Below are 22,117 nucleotides of genomic sequence, written 5' to 3' on the forward strand. Positions count from 1 at the left end.
AGAGAATTCAAATAAGCCCAATATTAGTCGCAGTCTAAATTCTAGAATTGCCATGTTTTGGGCTTGAAGACAATTGCTATACTCTTTTTCTCAGTTCTGTTGTCTCTTTATTTTCAGGGTGTCTTTTGTCTGGAAAAGAGCTTGCTAATGGGGAACAGTTCACACAACCATCAGATCCCTGCTCGGTGTGTGTTTGCTGGGAGGGTAGTGTGAACTGCCAGCCTAAAACCTGCCCGGTACTGAACTGCCCCTATCCAGCTTCTGGTCAATGCTGCAAGGAGTGTCAAGGTGAGTAATCTAAATAATTCCTAAATTGTACTAAACCTTAAGGGATATTCTTATTATCAAAAGCGGTCGCCTATCCAAAGGACTAAGGGATCATGGTGGTCTGACCAGGGCCAGATTAAGGCTGCCTGGAAGATGAAACACTTCAGTATGATGGGGCCCACAAACAACACCCCCAAGACAGTCCCCCCTCCCCTCCCACTGAGACTTATTGCCGGCTAGCAGGGGTGGACTGACAACTCATAGGGCCCCCCATGCACCCGCACCCACATGCCATGCTCACATACAATAAATAAAATTTTCAATTAATAAAGAAAATATATCAAAATAACACAATTTTGGAAAGTTTTTGGGTGTATGAGTTTGTTTCTACGCAATATATTTTACAGTAGGTAATGTAGCTTTTGTTATACTTTCCTACTTTTTGTGAGAAAATTAAAGGGGTTATCCAGGAAAAAACTTTATTTATATATATATATATATATATATATATATATATATATATATATACATATATCAACTGGTTCCAGAAAGTTAAACAGATTTGTAAATTACTTCTATTAAAAAATCTTAATCCTTTCAGTACTTATGACCTTCTGAAATTAAGATTGTTCTTTTCTGTCTAAGTCCTCTCTGTTGACACCTGTCTCGGGAAATGCCCAGTTTAGAAGCAAATCCCCATAGCAAACCTCTTCTAAACTGGGCATTTCCCAAGACAGGTGTCATCAGAGAGGACTTAGAAAAGAGCAACCTTAACTTCAGAAGGTCATAAGTACTGAAAGGATTAAGATTTTTTAATAGAAGTAATTTACAAAATCTGTTTATCTTTCTTGAGCCAGTTGATATATATATATATATATATATATATATATATATATATATAAAAGTTTTTTCCTGGAATACCCCTTTAATATGCATAAAATGTTCCCATTCTGAACCCTATAACACTTTTATTTTTCCGTATACAAGGCTATATGAGGGACAATTTTATGTGCCATGATCTGTAGTTTTTATCGGTATCACTTTTGTTTAGATGGGAATGTTTGATCGCTTTTTATAAATTTTTTATGGTATATGATGTGACCAAAAAGGAGCAATTCTAGACTTTGGTATTTTTTTTTTTTTCACATTTACGCCATTCACTGTCATCTCCTCACCACTTCTCACTCCTCACAACTGAGTGCTGACTGACATCAACCCCCAAGCAATGTAATGTATGTACACAGTGACCTCATCAGCAGAATAGTGAGTACAGCTCTGGGGTATAAGACAGAATATAACTCAGGAGCAGTACAGGATCAGTAATGTAATGCATGTATACAGTGACTCTACCAGCAGAATAGTGAGTGCTGCTCTGTAGTATAATACAAGATATAACTCAGGATCAGTACAGGATAAGCAATGTATGTACACAGTGACCCCACCAGCAGAATAGGGAGTGCAGTTCTGAAGTATAATACAGGATATAACTCAGGATCAGTACAAGGTAAGTAATGTATGTACACAGTGACCCCCCACCAGCAGAATAGTGAGTGCAGCTCTGGAGTTCACATGTATATACTGTATATTAGTGTCTTCCAACCAGGGTGCCTCTAGCATGCCAGGAGTTGTAGTTTTGATACAGCTGGAGGCACCCTGGTTAGGAAACACTGCTGTATACAGTAACTTCCCACCAACAGATTGCAGGAAGAACTCACCACACTACTCTCCTGGCTGCCTCGGGAACTTTAGCACTGCCCCCCCCCCCCCCAAGTCACATGATTATGACATCACCACAGGTCCTCAAAGCAATCACTCTCTCCAGCATTCAGAAGGTACAAAGCAGGTCCTGATCGGGCATCACTGCCATTATGTTCTGTGTGGAGATATCTGTTTTTTTTTTTGACTGCCAACCAGGACCTACATGATGCAAAGGGAGCGGGGCCTCCTTTCTTTCCTGGCTATGTGGGGCCCGGAGCATGAGCTCCAAATGCTCCAATGATAATCAGACCCTGGGTCTGACTGCTGGGACACTAAGGGTCCAACGGTCCTTTTGATTATAAGAAAACTTTGTTAGGTAATATATACTCTAAATCATGCATACAGACTCAAAAATCTTGGTACATTATGACAGAATGTAATTTATTTTATCTCTACATTACACAATAACAGCTTTCTTGCCTAAAATGTAATTGGTTCTCTGGTATTTGATGTATGTCACTAGTATGTATCCTCCATGCAATTCTTAATGTAAGGCCCAACCTCTATTTTCCTCTCTTACTTTATTTGTCACTATTTGACCATCTTTAACATTTGCTGAACCCTCTGGCTACTTTGTCTCATTTTTATTGTGTCAGGTCTCATAGGCTTTTTTGATTGGTTGGTTCTCTATTTCTTCATCCGTGTGTGTGTGTGCACCTGTTTTGCTTTTTATTTTTAGCATACCTTTTTTCTTTAACAACTAATAAACCATATATAGGATCCATATCTGCGGACATACACAGTTCCAATATTAATTGGTCCCGGGACAACCATTGTATGTTAAAACCATTGTTTTATGATACCATAACTCTATGAACACCTGGTAATTGGTTCTGAAGCCCCAAAATGTCCAGAAACGTTTTCAAAAATAGTAAAAAGTGAGGATTACAGAAAAATAGATAGATAGCTAATACAGATGCGGCAAGTCCTCATATACAGTATAAAAGTAAGAAAGATCTGTTAGAAGCTGTAAATCACTGTAAATGTAGAGGACAGGAGCTTCTTCAGGGTCCTGTACAGTACACGCAATGTACTTGAGTAAGGCTGGGTTCACACCACGTTTTTGCAATACATTTTTCGTATCAGGTTTTTGAAAAAAACGGATTCCTCAAAACCTGACTAAACTGTTTCAAAACGCGTGCACACATTTTAATCCGTATACGGTTGAAAACTGTATACGATTTATAAAATGATGTCCGGTTGAATCCGTTTTTTATTTTAAAGAAAAATGTATATTAACTTTTCACTCCATTATGAATAAAGTTTCACTTGTTTGATTGAAATTTCAAGAAGAAAACTGTGCAAAGTCAAAAAAACGTATGGTGAATACCAGATGGAACTGTACACACATACGGTTCTGTACGGTTCCCATTGACTCTTATGTTTAAAAAAAGTATACATTTCAATACGGCTTTTAACCCAGACCAAAAAAAACGTGGTAGGCTACGGTTTTGGGTATGGGAAAAAACTGACAAAACCGCACAGGATGCAAAACGGGCACAATCGGATGCCCCTTTTTTTTGCATACGGTTTTCAATGGAGAGTCAATGCTTATGGTTTTCAATACGGTTCCGTACGGTTTTCAAATTAAAAACATATATGGGAACTATATGACAAAAACTTGGTGTGAACCCAGCCTAAGGCTAGGTTTCTACACAAGTTTTTTTCTTGCATTTTTGGAATACTGCCACTGAGGTTTTTGAGCCAAAGCCACAAGTGTATTCAAAAGGAATGGGAAATAAAAAGGAAGGACTTATACTTTTCCTTCCTCATGGATGCACTTCTGACTTTGGCTCAAAAACTGTAGTGGCAGTATTCCAAAAAACCAAGAAAAAACCTGTGTGGAAACCTAGCATAATACAGGTGTTTTACCAATGAAATGCCCATTCTAATTGGTCAGTTCTTCCAGCCATTCACACATTTCGCAGATCTGGACCGTCCATAGCATTGTATGTTAACAGAGGCGTAGCTTGTAGCTTCTGGGCCCCGATGCAAAATCTGCAACAGGGCCCATATGCCAATTATAATACTCGTCTCTTATGGGGAAGATGTGCTTTAGGGCCCCCCTTAAGCACCAAGGCGCCGGTGTGACTGCTACCTCTATAGCTACACCCCTGTATGTTAAGTCTGGTTTCAAGTTACAATGGTCCAGAAAAGACCATTGTATGCTGAAAATATAGTAGTACTAAAGTACTGAAAATGTCACAAAATAGTCTTCACTAATTGATATCATCTTGTGTGAGGTATTCAAGGATACGCTTAAGGTGATATATTAAGGCGATTAACCCTTCATTAACAATATATGAAGGTGACTTCATACTTGTCATATATTTTTAAAGTTTTGTATGTTTATGCTTGTTAAAAAAAAAAAAAATTCACAACAAAATGTCTTTTACAGTATGTAATTATTTCCCATTATTCCACAGACTGCCAGTATCTGGGGGAGGTGTATCTGAACGGTCAGGAGTTTTCATCACCACAGGATTCCTGTAGTCGATGTGTCTGCGCTGATGGATTTGTCACGTGCAGTAAAAAGCCTTGTTATAAAGCTGGTTGCACTCACCCTAGTATTCCACCAGGAAAATGCTGTCCTGTTTGTGAAGGTTGGTGATACGTCTAAGTTCTATGTACTGCATTCTTGGCTTCCACTATTTGTAATTATATGGGTGTGTGTAAAGGTAGCCATACATGTCCACTTCCCCCTTAAAGTGATCCAGAAATTTGGAACACACTCACATGGCTGTTTCTGTATTTTCTATATACTGTATCACTTCATGATTGAGTAACTTTAATATAATAAGATGCCCTCAGAGTCAAGGCCCATTTCTAAGGCTCCATAATGTGACATTTTGACCACATAACCAACAGAAAAAGTCCTGTTAAAATTCTGCCTAGTGTTTCCTGAAGTTAGATCATTGATTGTCAGATTCCCATTTACATCACAATTCAGTTCTTTTCCTATGGAATACTGTCAAAAAGGTATTCTAATGTAAGCTTTTGTGTTTAACAAATGGAACATATACTGGCGTGAACCAGACCAAACATTTCGCAAGTTGACTGTTAGGTATACTAGCGTTTACGAGTACTCTGCAAGCCATTAGAATACCTTTTTGACAGTATCTCAATAAATACTGGGGGCAGAGACCCATAATGCAATGTGGATGGGGTCTAAATTTAACATTCATGACAACCTAAAACAGTGACTTGTCACCTTGGTCTACATTGCAGTGTTGCCTACAGTCAGACTTGTTCTTTTACAACCTGAAAACCAATTTTTCTCTGCTCTAGAATATATTAAAAATGTCTCTTCAGAGAAGAATACTTGCTTTATCCCAATTTTTACTTTTGTATCTTTTGGATCTTTTTTTGTCTCCTAATACCTAGTCCCTCTATGGTCTCTTACAGGATGTTCATATAACAGAGTGGAACTGTATAATGGGCAATCTGTCCCTGACCCTTCAAACCCAGCATGTTCGGAATGTACTTGTAGGGTGAGTTTATGTCAAATACAGCATAAGGAATGTGTTTTGCTTCATCACTTTATAGAAAACAGATGCAAGCTTAGTCTGGCTTGATACCTTCTTCCCAGGCTCTTTTTTGTACCACTGAGATAGTAATTTTCATTTAACAATCATTTTCAAGCCAGAGGGAAATTTTTATCTGCTGTTATAAAAGGTACGGAGCATCTAAAGTTAGATAGCAAGAGTTAAAAACAAAGATAAGGGCTTTGAAGAATTGGCAAGAAAGCTTTCTGGTGCCCTGTATAGGAAAAGCAAACCTAAGTATTGTTCCAAAAAAGCATTCCTTAATATGTACCCTACACTGCCAAGAAGATAGAGAAGCTTTTTTCAAGTCATAATTGTTCAATCCGATGGGTGAACCTCATTTGCTGACAGTGTTCAGTATTTCTTGTAAGACCAGCAAAAACCTACGGTTGTTGGAATGAATAACACTGGCACCTGCTAAATATTCCATGAACAGTAAGGGAGTAGATTTCTACTCATGCAGCATTTTGCCTGATAGAGACTGGGTTCACATAGGGCAATAATACTGTTTCATCTGTCTTTGTAAATTATTATGGGTCTGAGGATACAGTGAATGTCTGAGGGTTTCTCTGTATGGTGTTTCTGAATTCCGGTATCATGCACTGCCTCCAGGGCTGGGTTAAGGTTGGTGGAGGCCCACTGGAACACAAACTACCTGGCCACATAGACAGGTGGTCGCCCATACAAATAGCCCTCTACACTAAAATATGTGACTCCCTTAGGTATCAAAGAAGAGGGGCATGTGGATATGGCTCCATCTTCTGAATAAGATTGTTCTTCAGCCATTGGGGATGCCTGTGGTCCTAGCATATGGGATTCTCAAAGTTGACCAGTGTATATACTACCCATTTAAATACATACAGGCAGACTAATAGATAGATAGATGGAACCAGCCAAGGCAGGGAGAGTAAGTGTTGGAGGATACCTTGGTCTTTAAGGTTATGGAAGAGCAGTACACTCTTTCCTTGTGCCTTCTCCATAAGCTGGCCATTACTACCCTCTCAGATGTTCCTCTATAGAGTGACCATTAATCTACTATACACCTAATAAACATAGATTGATGATATAGTTAAAAGGCAACAAAATAAACAAACATACAAAATTAATCTCTCTCACTGTGTGAAAAAGGAGGATTAAGAAAAATAATAATAATAAGTAATATGCTAATGCAAGGTTATTTGTGTTACTTTACATTGACATGCAAAGCGGTGCAATGTCTTCTGATTTCTTCAGGCAGGATCTGTACAGTGTGCACGCAAGCTCTGTGCTCCAGCTACCTGCCCACATCCAGTAACCGGCCCTTGTGACTGTCCCATCTGCCAGGGTGAGATAATGCATAGACTTTAATATTCTTGAAAATACTTTTGCTGTGAATTTGAAAGGGAATAAATATATAACTTTATAAAAAGATTACATGTAATATATATATATATATATATATATATATATATATATATAAATATGTGTGTATATATATATATATATATGCCATGGGAAATATACTTTATATATTTGGAATATTGAAATTAAACAGAGAATAAATGTATATTACATCATATATGCAATGCTTGAGGACATTATATAACAACACCAAAGCTGTCACCTTTAAAGAGGATATCCAGTGTTTTAAAATAAATAATTTGGAGTTGGGGTGGGGGAAAAGAGAAAAAAAAACCACCATACTTACCTAGACCCAGTCCCTCACTGGTCCCGTGGTCCTGTTTAGGTCCTGTGGTCCTGTTTAGGTCCCGTGGTCCTGTTTGTGCATTCCCTTGATCATTTTGTAGAACCTTCTCACTCATCCAATCACTGGTTGAGACAGGACACCACTGCAGCAAGTGACTGGTTAAGCAGGTAGGTCCTGTAACAAGTTGTGTGGGACTGGGTAAATATGGTGCTGGGGCAGGGAGAAAAACAGAAAAAAAAACATGCTTACCTAGCCCTGATTCCCGCAGTTTTTTGCAAGACCTTCCTGCTCAGTCAATCACTGGCTGCAGCAATGTCCCATTTTGGCAGTGATTGACTGAGGGGCAGGTTCTGCAACACACTCGTCTCTGAAGGAGAAAGAAGATCGTGGGGCTAGATGGAGCTAAGTGGGAGCAAAAGGGGACTGGACAGAGCTAGGTAAGTATGAATTTTTTTCTTTTTATTTCCCCCACATCCCAGTACCAATTTATTTTTCATGAAACTCTGGATTACTTCTTTAACTGTTGTATGAGGAATGAGTTAAAGCGTTGTTCGATAAAATGGGAAATTAGTTTTTTCACTGTGAATTTTGGTACAGTTTATGCAGATTTACAAAAAAGTTTAGCTTCCCTATTGAAGTCAACAGGGAAAATCTGCAACAAACCCACAGTGTATCTGCAACATAAAATGACATACTGCCAATTTAATAAAAATATAACTATATATATATATATATATATATATATATATATGTAGAAAGCGTCCCACAGCACTCCAATATATGGAGATAGATAGACTGTGCAGACAGTTGAAACGTTGCTTGCCACATATGAGGAAATAAACTACGCTGCTTTTCACCATATATTGGAGTGCTGTGGGACGCTTTCTACTTCGATTACTGCCGCCATTGACCAGGGCTGCGATTGGGCCCGCTTGCACCCATATTACTTTGACACCTTTCTGAAGTGCTGCTCTACCTTGCTTATATATATATATATATATATATATATATATATATATATATGTATATACATATGTGTGTGTGTGTGTATATATATATATATATATATATATATATATATATATAAATAAAGGCAATTTCCATGCGGATTATCTCTGGATTTTTTCTGCAGCTTGTGGATGACATTCCACTTTGCTGTTACTGTAGTATCCTATGGATTTCCTTATGCGAATCTGCAAAAAAAAAAAAAACCTCAGCATATTCACCCTGTCGTGTACATATCCTAACGATTGATTTTGTTTTCCCCATTATTAGGATGTCATTTTCAAGGTCATGATTACAATGATGGGGGATCTTTTACATCACCCCAAAATGAATGTGAGCAATGCCGCTGTCTGGTAAGTAAATGAACACATGTGTCCAAAGTTTCTCTTCTATGTTATGGACAGAAACAAATGAGAATATTTTCAATGATTTATTTTTATTTACAAATAAAAATGTTTATGGTTTTGCTTCTCAGAGAGGCCGCGTCACTTGTGGCCCTCGGCCATGTGACACTGCAAACTGCCCTCATCCAGGTGAAGACCCCTGCATGTGCCCTGTGTGTGACGGTTGTAATTATAATGGCCGGGACTGTGTCAATGGAGAGAGTTTCCCAGACCCTGATGACGAGTGCAGCCAGTGTTCCTGCAAGGTTAGGAAACTTCCATTCGGAATAAGAAATAAGACAATTTCAACTTAAATCATGGAAATGGAAATAACAGAAACATTTTTAAGGCAAACAATGTAATAGACCATCATCTAAACTCTCTCTATCTGCTATAGCAATTGTTCTGTTTTACTTTTGTTCTACAAGCTGTGTTTATACTGTGTGTTTTATTGTGTTTTTTACATATGTTTTCATTGAGTTTACCAGTAAAAAAGCATGTTAAATATGCCATAAAAATTGTACAGTGTAAGCACAGCGTTATGCACAGTTTAAATAGGTAAAGACATATATATATATATCACATGTACTCACATGTTACCCTTCTAGTGATGTCAGTGTCTGTGTGTTGTTTGTGTTTTGCAGAATGGAGAAGTTACCTGTGTGTCTGCTTCTTGTCCACGAGTGTCCTGCTTGTATCCCGTGACTCCACCAGGGGAGTGCTGCCCGCGCTGCACAGGAATATGTAAGCACAATGGAAAGGTCTATCAGAATGGTGAAAATTTCCAACTGCCTGGAGATATTTGTACCCAGTGTTCCTGTAGGGTGAGTTTATGCTATGCGTATGTACCTGTTCAAAAAAAATAATCTATTTTCTCAAATTTTAGTTGTAAATGTTAAAATAAAAGTGTGCATGTTCTTATTATAGACATTAAACACTAGCCCCTTAAGGACTCATGATGCACATGTACGTCATGAGTCCGGTCCCGATCTATAACGTGGGGCCACGGCCCGGCCTCTAACAACGGCAGGGACCCGTGGCTAATAGCGCACGGCACTGATCGCAGTGCGGCGCTATTAACCCTTTAGACGCGGCGTTCAAAGTTGAACGCCGCGTCTAAAGTGAAAGTGAAACCATGCCAGTTAGCTCAGGGAGCTGTTCGGGATTGCCGCGGCGAAATCGCGGCATCCCGAACAGCTGCAGGACACGAGGAGGGTCTCCTACCTTGCCTCCTGGTGTCCGATTGCCGAATGACTGCTCAGTGCCTGAGATCCAGGCATAAGCAGTCAAGCGGCAGAATCATTGATCAATGCTTTCATATGAGAAAGCATTGAACAATGTAAAAGATCAGTGTGTGCAGTGTTATAGCCCCCTATGGGACCTATAACATTGCAAAAAAAAAGTGAAAAAAAAGTGAATAAAGATCATTTAACCCCTTCCCTAATAAAAGTTTGAATCACCCCCCTTTTCCCATAAAAAACAAACAAACTGTGTAAATAAAAATAAACATATGTGGTATCGCCGCGTGCAGAAATGTCCAAATTATAAAAATATATAGTTAATTAAACCGCACGGCCAATGACGTACACGCAAAAAAATTCCAAAGTCCAAAATAGTGTATTTTTGGTAACTTTTTATATCATGAAAAATTGAATAAAAAGCAATCAATAAGTCTGATCAATACAAAAAATTGTACCGCTAAAAACTTCAGATCACGGCGCAAAAAATGAGCTCTCATCCCACCCCATACGCGGAAAAATAAAAAAGTTATAGGGGTCAGAAGATGACAATTTTAAACTTATACATTTTCCTGCATGAAGTTATGATTTTTTCCAGAAGTCCAACAAAATCAAACCTATATAAGTAGGGTATCATTTTAACAGTATGGACCTACAGAATAATGATAAGGTGTCATTTTTACTGAAAAATGTAATGTGTAGAAACGGAAGCCCCCAAAATTTACAAAATGGCGGGTTTTTTTTTCAATTTTGTCTCACAATATTTTTTTTTCCGTTTCGCCGTAGATTTTTGGGTAAAATGACTGAAGTCATTACAAAGTAGAATTGGTGGCGCAAAAAATAAGCCATCATATGGATTTTTAGGTGACAAATTGAAAGAGTTATGATTTTTTAAAGGTAATGAGGAAAGAGCGAAAATGCAAAAACAGAAAACCCCCGGGGTCCTTAAGGGGCTAGATAAAATAAAAGATAAAATAAAATAAAAATGCTATAACAAATGTTACTATACTTTTTATATCTTATCACAGATGAATGCAAAAAATAATTTCAGATACTATACTTGAAAGTTGTAGCTTTTATTAATTCAAACTATTTGATCTCCTTTAGAATGAGATGGTGACGTGCCAACGTGTTAAATGTGAAAAAGACTGCAGCCATCCAGTACCCTCCAAATTGTCTCCTTGCTGTCCTGTGTGTGATCGCTGCCTCTATGAGAGCAAAGAATACTCTAGCCATCAGACATTTAACTCCGTGTCGGACCCATGTCTCCGTTGTGTGTGTTTGGAAGGCAGTGTCACATGCACCCATGTAGTGTGTCCTCAAGTCTTCTGTGCCAACCCAATTAGCAAGCCTGGTCAATGCTGCATGGAGTGCCCAGGTAAAGTTTTGGTGCTGTATAATGGTCCGTTTTTTTTCCTTGAAAATAAATGTCTAGTAGAGATGAGTCAAAATGGATTGGACATGTTTACAAGACTTAAATATCTCTTTGAAAGAAAAAGGAACCTCATAGGCTGTGAGAATAAAAGCTGGTGAATTGTGATTTAAACGAGGGAAAAAAGGACCGTACACTACAAATGAGTGGCCATGGACCCTTTCTGTACCTCGCACCGTCTGTAACTGTTACGCCGAGCGCTCCGGGTCCCCGCTCCTCCCCGGAGCGCTCGCAACATCCTCGCTACGGCAGCGCCCCGGTCAGATCCACTGACCGGGTGCGCTGCGATACCGCCTCCAGCCGGGATGCGATTCGCGATGCGGGTGGCGCCCGCTCGCGATGCGCACCCCGGCTTCCGTACCTGACTCGCTCTCCCTCGGTCCTGTCCCGGCGCGCGCGGCCCCGCTCCCTAGGGCGCGCGCGCGCCGGGTCTCTGCGATTTAAAGGGCCACTGCGCCACTGATTGGCGCAGTGGTTCCAATTAGTGTCTTCACCTGTGCACTCCCTATGTATACCTCACTTCCCCTGCACTCCCTCGCCGGATCTTGTTGCCCTTGTGCCTAGTGAAAGCGTTCCCTTGTGTATTCCTAGCCTGTGTTCCAGACCTCCTGCCGTTGCCCCTGACTACGATCCTTGCTGCCTGCCCCGACCTTCTGCTACGTCCGACCTTGCTTTTGTCTACTCCCTTGTACCGCGCCTATCTTCAGCAGTCAGAGAGGTTGAGCCGTTGCTAGTGGATACGACCTGGTTACTACCGCCGCAGCAAGACCATCCCGCTTTGCGGCGGGCTCTGGTGAACACCAGTAGTAACTTAGAACCGGTCCACTAGCACGGTCCACGCCAATCCCTCTCTGGCACAGAGGATCCACCTCCTGCCAGCCGGCATCGTGACAGTAGATCCGGCCATGGATCCCGCTGAAGTTCCTTTGCCAGTTGTCGCCGACCTCACCACGGTGGTCGCCCAGCAGTCACAACAGATAGCGCAACAAGGCCATCAGCTGTCTCAACTGACCGTGATGCTACAGCAGCTACTACCACAGCTTCAGCAATCATCTCCTCCGCCAGCTCCTGCACCTCCTCCGCAGCGAGTGGCCGCTTCCAGCCTACGACTATCCTTGCCGGATAAATTTGATGGGGACTCTAAGTTTTGCCGTGGCTTTCTTTCACAATGTTCCCTGCACTTGGAGATGATGTCGGACCAGTTTCCTACTGAAAGGTCTAAGGTGGCTTTCGTAGTCAGCCTTCTGTCTGGAAAAGCTCTGTCATGGGCCACACCGCTCTGGGACCGCAATGACCCCGTCACTGCCTCCGTACACTCCTTCTTCTCGGAAATTCGAAGTGTCTTTGAGGAACCTGCCCGAGCCTCTTCTGCTGAGACTGCCCTGCTGAACCTGGTCCAGGGTAATTCTTCCGTTGGCGAGTACGCCATACAATTCCGTACTCTTGCTTCCGAATTATCCTGGAATGATGAGGCCCTCTGCGCGACCTTTAAAAAAGGCCTATCCAGCAACATTAAAGATGTTCTGGCCGCACGAGAAATTCCTGCTAACCTACATGAACTCATTCATCTAGCCACTCGCATTGACATGCGTTTTTCCGAAAGGCGTCAGGAGCTCCGTCAGGATATGGACTTTGTTCGCACGAGGCGTTTTTTCTCCCCGGCTCCTCTCTCCTCTGGTCCTCTGCAATCCGTTCCTGTGTCTCCCGCCGTGGAGGCTATGCAAGTTGACCGGTCTCGCCTGACACCTCAAGAGAGGACACGACGCCGCATGGAGAATCTCTGCCTGTACTGTGCCGGTACCGAACACTTCCTGAAGGATTGTCCTATCCGTCCTCCCCGCCTGGAAAGACGTACGCTGACTCCGCACAAAGGTGAAACAGTCCTTGATGTCAACTCTGCTTCTCCACGTCTTACTGTGCCTGTGCGGATATCTGCCTCTACCTTCTTCTTCTCCACTAAGGCCTTCTTGGATTCCGGATCTGCAGGAAACTTTATTTTGGCCTCTCTCATCAACAGGTTCAACATCCCAGTGACCAGTCTCGCCAGACCCCTCTACATCAATTGCGTTAACAATGAAAGATTGGACTGTGCCGTGCGTTACCGCACGGAACCCCTCCTAATGTGCATCGGACCTCATCACGAAAAAATTGAGTTTTTGGTCCTCCCCAATTGCACTTCCGAAATTCTCCTTGGACTACCATGGCTTCAACGCCATTCCCCTACCCTTGATTGGTCCACAGGGGAGATCAAGAGCTGGGGTACCTCTTGTTTCAAAGACTGCCTTAAACCGGTTTCCAGTACTCCCTGCCGTGACCCTGTGGTTCCCCCTGTAACCGGTCTCCCTAAGGCCTATATGGACTATGCTGACGTATTTTGCAAAAAACAAGCTGAGACTTTACCTCCTCACAGGCCTTATGACTGTCCTATTGACCTCCTTCCGGGCACTACTCCACCCCGGGGCAGAATTTATCCTCTGTCCGCCCCAGAGACTCTTGCTATGTCTGAATACATCCAGGAAAATTTAAAAAAGGGGTTTATCCGCAAATCCTCCTCTCCTGCCGGAGCTGGATTTTTCTTTGTGTCCAAGAAAGATGGCTCCCTACGTCCCTGCATTGACTACCGCGGACTTAATAAAATCACGGTAAAGAACCGCTACCCCCTACCTCTTATCTCTGAACTCTTTGATCGCCTCCAAGGGGCCCACATCTTTACCAAACTGGACTTAAGAGGTGCTTATAATCTCATCCGCATCAGGGAGGGGGACGAATGGAAAACTGCATTTAACACTAGAGATGGACACTTTGAGTATCTGGTCATGCCCTTTGGCCTGTGCAACGCCCCTGCCGTCTTCCAAGACTTTGTTAATGAAATTTTTCGTGATCTCTTATATTCCTGTGTTGTTGTGTATCTGGACGATATTCTGATTTTTTCTGCCAACTTAGAAGAACACCGCCAGCATGTCCGCATGGTTCTTCAGAGACTTCGAGACAATCAACTTTATGCCAAAATGGAGAAATGTCTGTTTGAATGTCAATCTCTTCCTTTCCTAGGATACTTGGTCTCTGGCCAGGGACTACAAATGGATCCAGATAAACTCTCTGCCGTCTTAGATTGGCCACGCCCCTCCGGACTCCGTGCTATCCAACGTTTTTTGGGGTTCGCCAATTATTACAGACAATTTATTCCACATTTTTCCACCATTGTGGCTCCTATCGTGGCTTTAACCAAGAAGAATGCCAATCCTAAGTCCTGGCCTCCTCAAGCGGAAGACGCTTTTAAACGGCTCAAGTCTGCCTTTTCTTCTGCTCCCGTGCTCTCCAGACCTGACCCATCTAAACCCTTCCTATTGGAGGTTGATGCCTCCTCAGTGGGAGCTGGAGCGGTCCTTCTACAAAAAAACTCTTCCGGGCATGCTGTTACTTGTGGTTTTTTTTCTAGGACCTTCTCTCCGGCGGAGAGGAACTACTCCATCGGGGATCGAGAGCTACTGGCCATTAAATTAGCACTTGAGGAATGGAGGCATCTGCTGGAGGGATCAAAATTTCCAGTTATCATTTACACCGATCACAAGAATCTCTCCCATCTCCAGTCTGCCCAACGGCTGAATCCTCGCCAGGCCAGGTGGTCTCTGTTCTTTGCCCGTTTTAATTTTGAAATTCACTTTCGCCCTGCCGACAAGAACATTAGGGCCGATGCTCTCTCTCGTTCCTCGGATGCCTCGGAAGTAGAGCTCTCTCCGCAACACATCATTCCTCCTGACTGCCTGATCTCCACTTCTCCAGCCTCCATCAGGCAAACTCCTCCAGGGAAGACCTTTGTCTCTCCACGCCAACGCCTCGGAATCCTCAAATGGGGTCACTCCTCCCATCTCGCAGGCCATGCGGGCATCAAGAAATCCTTGCAACTCATCTCTCGTTTCTATTGGTGGCCGACTCTGGAGACGGATGTTGTTGATTTTGTGCGGGCCTGCACTGTCTGTGCCCGGGATAAGACTCCTCGCCAGAAGCCTGCTGGTCTCCTTCATCCTCTGCCTGTCCCCGAACAGCCTTGGTCTCTGATTGGTATGGACTTTATTACAGACTTACCCCCATCCCGTGGCAACACTGTTGTTTGGGTGGTCGTTGATCGATTTTCCAAGATGGCACATTTTATTCCTCTTCCTGGTCTTCCTTCAGCGCCTCAGTTGGCAAAACAATTTTTTGTACACATTTTTCGTCTTCACGGGTTGCCCACGCAGATCGTCTCGGATAGAGGCGTCCAATTCGTGTCAAAATTCTGGAGGGCTCTCTGTAAACAACTCAAGATTAAATTAAACTTTTCTTCTGCTTATCATCCTCAATCCAATGGGCAAGTAGAAAGAATTAACCAGGTCCTGGGTGATTATTTACGGCATTTTGTTTCCTCCGGCCAGGATGACTGGGCAGATCTTCTACCATGGGCCGAATTCTCGTACAACTTCAGAGTCTCTGAATCTTCTTCCAAATCCCCATTTTTCGTGGTGTACGGCCGTCACCCTCTTCCCCCCCTCCCTACTCCTTTGCCCTCTGGTTTGCCCGCTGTGGATGAAATAACTCGTGATCTTTCCACCATATGGAAAGAGACCCAAAATTCTCTCTTACAGGCTTCATCGCGCATGAAAAAGTTTGCCGATAAGAAAAGAAGAGCTCCCCCCATTTTTTCTCCCGGAGACAAGGTATGGCTCTCCGCTAAATATGTCCGCTTCCGTGTTCCCAGCTACAAATTGGGACCACGCTATCTTGGTCCTTTCAAAATCTTGTGCCAAATTAATCCTGTCTCTTACAAACTTCTTCTTCCTCCTTCTCTTCGTATTCCTAATGCCTTTCATGTCTCTCTTCTTAAACCACTCATCATCAACCGTTTCTCTCCCAAACCTATTTCTCCCACTCCTGTCTCCGGTTCTTCGGACATCTTCTCTGTAAAGGAGATACTAGCCTCCAAAAAGGTCAGAGGAAAAACTTTTTTTTTAGTTGACTGGGAGGGCTGTGGTCCTGAAGAGAGATCCTGGGAACCTGAGGACAATATCCTAGATAAAAGTCTGGTCCTCAGGTTCTCAGGCTCTAAGAAGAGGGGGAGACCCAAGGGGGGGGGGGTACTGTTACGCCGAGTGCTCCGGGTCCCCGCTCCTCCCCGGAGCGCTCGCAACATCCTCGCTACGGCAGCGCCCCGGTCAGATCCACTGACCGGGTGCGCTGCGATACCGCCTCCAGCCGGGATGCGATTCGCGATGCGGGTGGCGCCCGCTCGCGATGCGCACCCCGGCTTCCGTACCTGACTCGCTCTCCCTCGGTCCTGTCCCGGCGCGCGCGGCCCCGCTCCCTAGGGCGCGCGCGCGCCGGGTCTCTGCGATTTAAAGGGCCACTGCGCCACTGATTGGCGCAGTGGTTCCAATTAGTGTCTTCACCTGTGCACTCCCTATGTATACCTCACTTCCCCTGCACTCCCTCGCCGGATCTTGTTGCCCTTGTGCCTAGTGAAAGCGTTCCCTTGTGTATTCCTAGACTGTGTTCCAGACCTCCTGCCGTTGCCCCTGACTACGATCCTTGCTGCCTGCCCCGACCTTCTGCTACGTCCGACCTTGCTTTTGTCTACTCCCTTGTACCGCGCCTATCTTCAGCAGTCAGAGAGGTTGAGCCGTTGCTAGTGGATACGACCTGGTTACTACCGCCGCAGCAAGACCATCCCGCTTTGTGGCGGGCTCTGGTGAACACCAGTAGTAACTTAGAACCGGTCCACTAGCACGGTCCACGCCAATCCCTCTCTGGCACAGAGGATCCACCTCCTGCCAGCCGGCATCGTGACAGTAACCCATGCTCAGCTCCTGAGCACGTGTCATAGAAGGGTGAATTGTGGAAGGTAGAAATTATTCTCAAGCCTACTGGTAGGTGGTGTAGCTTTGCGCCTAAAAAGTACCTTTGCGCACAAAATAGCGACTTTTGACAAAAGTCGTAAATGATAAATACGTGACCACTGCATGGTCAAAAAGAAAAAGTTCTACGGGAAGATAAAAAGAGTAAAACTGTCTATATCAAAAGGCGCTTAAAAGTCTCAAAATATGCTGCTTGCGCCTGAACTGCGCCAAAACATAGACAAAAAAAATGCTCTAAAAGCAATGATAAATCTCCCCCTTAGTGTTCGCGTCTGTTCATTCAACAGCATATGGATCTCTTATTTTCCCCAGTTTGTGCCACAAGCTTCACCAGCTTTTATATTCCTATCCTATGAAGTTATTCTTCCAAAAACATTTGTTATACTGGTGTATAGGAGACCGTGAGGTCAGCATGTATATTGATTTGTGTATACAAGGCTTCTAGTGGTGTTGTGCTAGGAGTTCGACTACTTTAGGTAAGGGTACATCCAATAATAAATTGTGTGAGTATCTATATGTGTTCCTGTATGCATTCTTTTTACTACTGGTTTACTACACAGAAGTGCATCTCAGGGCTAGAAACGTTTCCCCTTTCACACCTCTTGTAAATCTTGTCTTCTCCAAATATGAAACCTATTGGCCTAAAACGATCGGTCCTGTAAAGGTTGACCCTCATTTTTTGGGCCATGCACACAATAAGGCCGGGTTCACACTGGGAAATCTCTGGCTGGATGAAATCCATCCGGAGATTTCAGGTGCGGGCAGACGCTAGAACAGCGCAGACATTGCCGTCCCCATAGAATTTTCCGGGCCAAAAGTCCGCCTTGAAAACTCTGCACTGGAATTTTCAAGCGGAATTTCAAAACGGAATTCCGCTCAAAAATTCTGTAGTGAGAACCCAGCCTAAGAGACTGGTTTGCCTTTCTAAAATATACATATGAACAGACATAAAGGTATTGATCTCCCTCAGTAACAATACTTTTTGCATGTCATTTATTTTCAGTGTGTCACTATGAAGGAAAAGAGTACAGTGTTGGTGCCCGTTGGGTGCCCGCCTTAGATCCATGTCTGCAATGTACATGCATAGTAAGTTCTAGACCAATTGTCATATACTGTACCTTACCCATATCTATATGTAGCTGCAATAAATGTGACTATATTAACAGTAAGCATTGAGCAATTGGTTTTATAAGAACAAAGGATATATTATAGGAAACATTGTGCTACACAGCTGTAATTTCAGTTTTATAGAAGTCAGTATTTAGAATATAAAATTTATGGCACATATTCAACATTAGATATATGCTACGCAGTGGCCCTTATTTACTAAGAGTGTTGTGTAGGTTTCTTTATGGGTTTTAATTCCCTACAATTTATTTTCCACAGTATTTACTAAGGTTTCCCTACATTTTGCACTTTTCCCTATATTTTGCTTTTTTTTTACACATGTTCTGATCTGTCAGGTTTTCCTCAGCCGAAATCCACCACATTTTCTGTGGAAACCTTAGTAAATATGTTGGGTTTTTGGGAAAATGTTGGGAACATGCCCCTTTTCGGTGACCACGCCCCCTTTCCCTGATGGCCCCTTTTTTGTGTTTTCTTAGCAAAATGGAGAGTTACTCTGGGTTTTTTCAATTCTGGCGCAAAATCGGTCTCACAACCCGACATAACATGTCGGGTTTGCAATAGTAAATTAGGGCCAGTATGTACATATTATGACAAAGACCCCACATACATGGCAGAGCTGCCTGCACAGAATCTTTAGAACAGTGCACAGTACACTATACAGTGCCCTAGGGAACCACATGGTTTTACAGCCTCCATGTGGTCCTATATAAACATAAATATTCTCTACTTTTTGTTTAATATACACCTGATCATTTGGAGTTAGATGGAGTAGGCCATATTTTGTCCTGGCATGTTTTGTTGTTTTTTATAACAAGGTTTTGTTTTTTATAAAGATGCTCAGGGTGTCTGCTATAAAAAAAAATGGTGTACATACCTTTCCTCCCCGGAGTCTTTGGTGCTCTCCCTTCCAAGTGCTGGGACCCAATATGTCAACTGCTCAGCCAATCACAGCGGTGTCCCGTCTCAGCTAGTAATTGGCTGAGCGGCTATTGACATATTTGGCCAAGCCTGGGTCTCAGCCGCCCTCCTCTTTGTGGTGCTGTGGCCTAATACGGGACATCTTCAACATTTATACCCTTGTGGGTAATTTACTCATAAGTCATGCCAACTTGTTGTCTACATTATGGAGACAGTCATTTTGAAATCTGCAAACAGCATTTCATAATGGCCCAGAATGAGCAGAGCTTTCAGTCAATAAGTTGCATAGTTGCAAGTTATAACTGATACTGAATCTTTTTATACAAAAAAAATACATTATATATATATATATATGTGTGTGTGTGTGTGTGTGTGTGTGTGTGTGTGTGTAAATCTGCCCACCTTCTTTTCTTATGCTCTGTGACATAATTCTGTTCCCTTTAACGTGGGTCTAGCTGATTTTAATTTTCTACTACTAGATATTCCATAGGGAAACTTTTACAAACAATTGTCACGATTCGGCTTCCAGATAGTGGATCCTCTGTGCCAGAGAGGGATTGGCGTGGACCGTGCTAGTGGAGCGGTTCTAAGCCACTACTGGTTTTCACCAGAGCCCGCCGCAAAGCGGGATGGTCTTGCTGCGGCGGTAGTGACCAGGTCGTATCCACTAGCAACGGCTCAACCTCTCTGGCTGCTGAAGATAGGCGCGGTACAAGGGAGTAGGCAGAAGCAAGGTCAGACGTAGCAGAAGGTCGGGGGCAGGCGGCAAGGTTCGTAGTCAGGATGGGTAGCAGAAGTTCAGGTACACAGGCTTTGGACACACTAAACGCTTTCACTGGCACAAGGCAACAAGATCCGGCCAGGGAGTGCAAGGGAGGAGACTAGATAAAGGCAGGGAACAGGTGGGAACCAATTAAGCTAATTGGGCCAGGCACCAATCATTGGTGCACTGGCCCTTTAAGTCTCAGAGAGCTGGCGCGCGCGCGCCCTAGAGAGCGGAGCCGCGCGCGCCAGCACATGACAGCAGGGAACCGGGACGGGTAAGTGACCTGGGATGCGATTCGCGAGCGGGCGCGTCCCGCTGTGCGAATCGCATCCCCAACGGCCAAGACAGTGCAGCGCTCCCGGTCAGCGGGACTGACCGGGGCGCTGCAGGGAGAAAGACGCCGTGAGCGCTCCGGGGAGGAGCGGGGACCCGGAGCGCTAGGCGTAACAGTACCCCCCCCCTTAGGTCTCCCCTTCTCTTTGTCCGGTAACTGCCTCCCCTGGGATGAGGACACCTGGAAAGAATGGAGGGTTTCCTCAACGGCAGGCAGTACAGCAGGAGTGGGGATGGGGAGGGAGGGCAGAGGGCGAGGCCTGGCACGGGGCAGTGTGACACCAGGACGGGGGCCATGGGGAGGCACAGAGGCTTGCCTGATGGGACTGGGAGGGGGGGAGAGGCACTTCCTGTGGCAGGCAGAGTCCCAGTTCCTGATCTCCCCGGTGGTCCAATCAATGGTGGGGGAATGAAGCCGGAGCCAAGGCAGACCGAGGAGGACCTCAGAGGTACAGTTGGGGAGAATGAAGAACTCAATCCTTTCGTGGTGGGGTCCGATAGACATCAGGAGGGGTTCTGTGCGGTAACGCACGGTGCAGTCCAATCTGGCTCCGTTGACCGCGGAAATGTAGAGCGGTTTGACGAGACGGGTCACCGGGATGCTGAATCTATTAACAAAGGACTCCAACATAAAATTCCCGGAGGCACCAGAGTCCAAGCAGGCCACGGCTGAGATGGAGGAGTTGGCTGTAGGGGAAATCCGCACGGGCACCGTGAGACGTGGAGAAGAAGACTTAGAAGCAAAAGATGCCACACCCACGTGAGCTGGGTGCGTGCGTGCGTTTCCCAGGCGTGGAGGACGGATAGGGCAATCCACCAAGAAATGCTCAGTACTGGCACAATACAGACAGAGATTTTCTTCTCTACGGCGATTCCTCTCTTCCTGGGTCAGGCGAGACCGATCCACTTGCATGGCCTCCTCGGCGGGAGGCCCAGGCGAAGACTGCAAAGGATGCTGTGGGAGAGGAGCCCAGAGATCTAAGTCTTTTTCCTGGCGGAGCTCTTGGTGTCGTTCAGAAAAACGCATGTCAATGCGGGTAGCCAAATGGATGAGTTCTTGGAGGTTGGCAGGAATCTCTCGTGCGGCCAGCACATCCTTGATGCGACTGGATAGGCCTTTTTTAAAGGTCGCGCAGAGAGCCTCATTATTCCAGGATAGTTCAGAAGCAAAAGTACGGAATTGTATGGCGTACTCGCCAACGGAAGAATTACCCTGGACCAGGTTCAGCAAGGCAGTCTCAGCAGAAGAGGCTCGGGCAGGTTCCTCAAAGACACTTCGGACTTCAGCAAAGAAGGACTGGACTGTGGCTGTGGCAGGATCATTGCGGTCCCAGAGCGGTGTGGCCCAAGACAAGGCCTTTCCTGAAAGAAGACTTACTACGAACGCCACCTTAGACCGTTCTGTAGGAAACAAGTCTGACAACATCTCCATATGCAGGGAACACTGAGACAAAAATCCACGGCAGAGTCTGGAGTCCCCATCAAATTTGTCCGGCAGGGACAAGCGGAGGTTAGGAGCGGCCACTCGCTGCGGAGGAGGTGCAGGAGCTGGCGGAGGAGATGGTTGCTGCTGTAGCAGAGGCAGAATTTGCTGTAACATGGCGGTCAACTGCGACAGCTGCTGTCCTTGTTGGGCAATCTGCTGCGATTGCTGAGCGACCACCGTGGGAAGATCAGCGAGACTTGGCAGCGGCACCTCAGCGGGATCCATGGCCGGATCTACTGTCACGATTCGGCTTCCAGATAGTGGATCCTCTGTGCCAGAGAGG

General features: G+C 44.4%; 1 protein-coding gene across 1 annotated transcript in view; it reads left to right on the top strand.

Moving 5' to 3' along the window:
• The window catches only part of KCP (kielin cysteine rich BMP regulator), a 117,295-nt gene that overhangs the window by 72,826 nt on the left and 22,352 nt on the right, over positions 1–22,117 (top strand). Inside the window, exons 29-37 of the mRNA XM_056573113.1 lie at positions 118–288; positions 4,452–4,628; positions 5,431–5,516; positions 6,804–6,894; positions 8,533–8,615; positions 8,738–8,911; positions 9,290–9,469; positions 10,991–11,261; positions 18,207–18,289. Coding sequence (XP_056429088.1) covers positions 118–288; positions 4,452–4,628; positions 5,431–5,516; positions 6,804–6,894; positions 8,533–8,615; positions 8,738–8,911; positions 9,290–9,469; positions 10,991–11,261; positions 18,207–18,289 — 1,316 coding nt within the window. The remainder of the gene's footprint in view (positions 1–117; positions 289–4,451; positions 4,629–5,430; positions 5,517–6,803; positions 6,895–8,532; positions 8,616–8,737; positions 8,912–9,289; positions 9,470–10,990; positions 11,262–18,206; positions 18,290–22,117) is intronic.

This window comes from Hyla sarda, chromosome 4 (genome assembly GCF_029499605.1).
Source record: "Hyla sarda isolate aHylSar1 chromosome 4, aHylSar1.hap1, whole genome shotgun sequence".
Taxonomy (NCBI): domain Eukaryota; kingdom Metazoa; phylum Chordata; class Amphibia; order Anura; family Hylidae; genus Hyla; species Hyla sarda.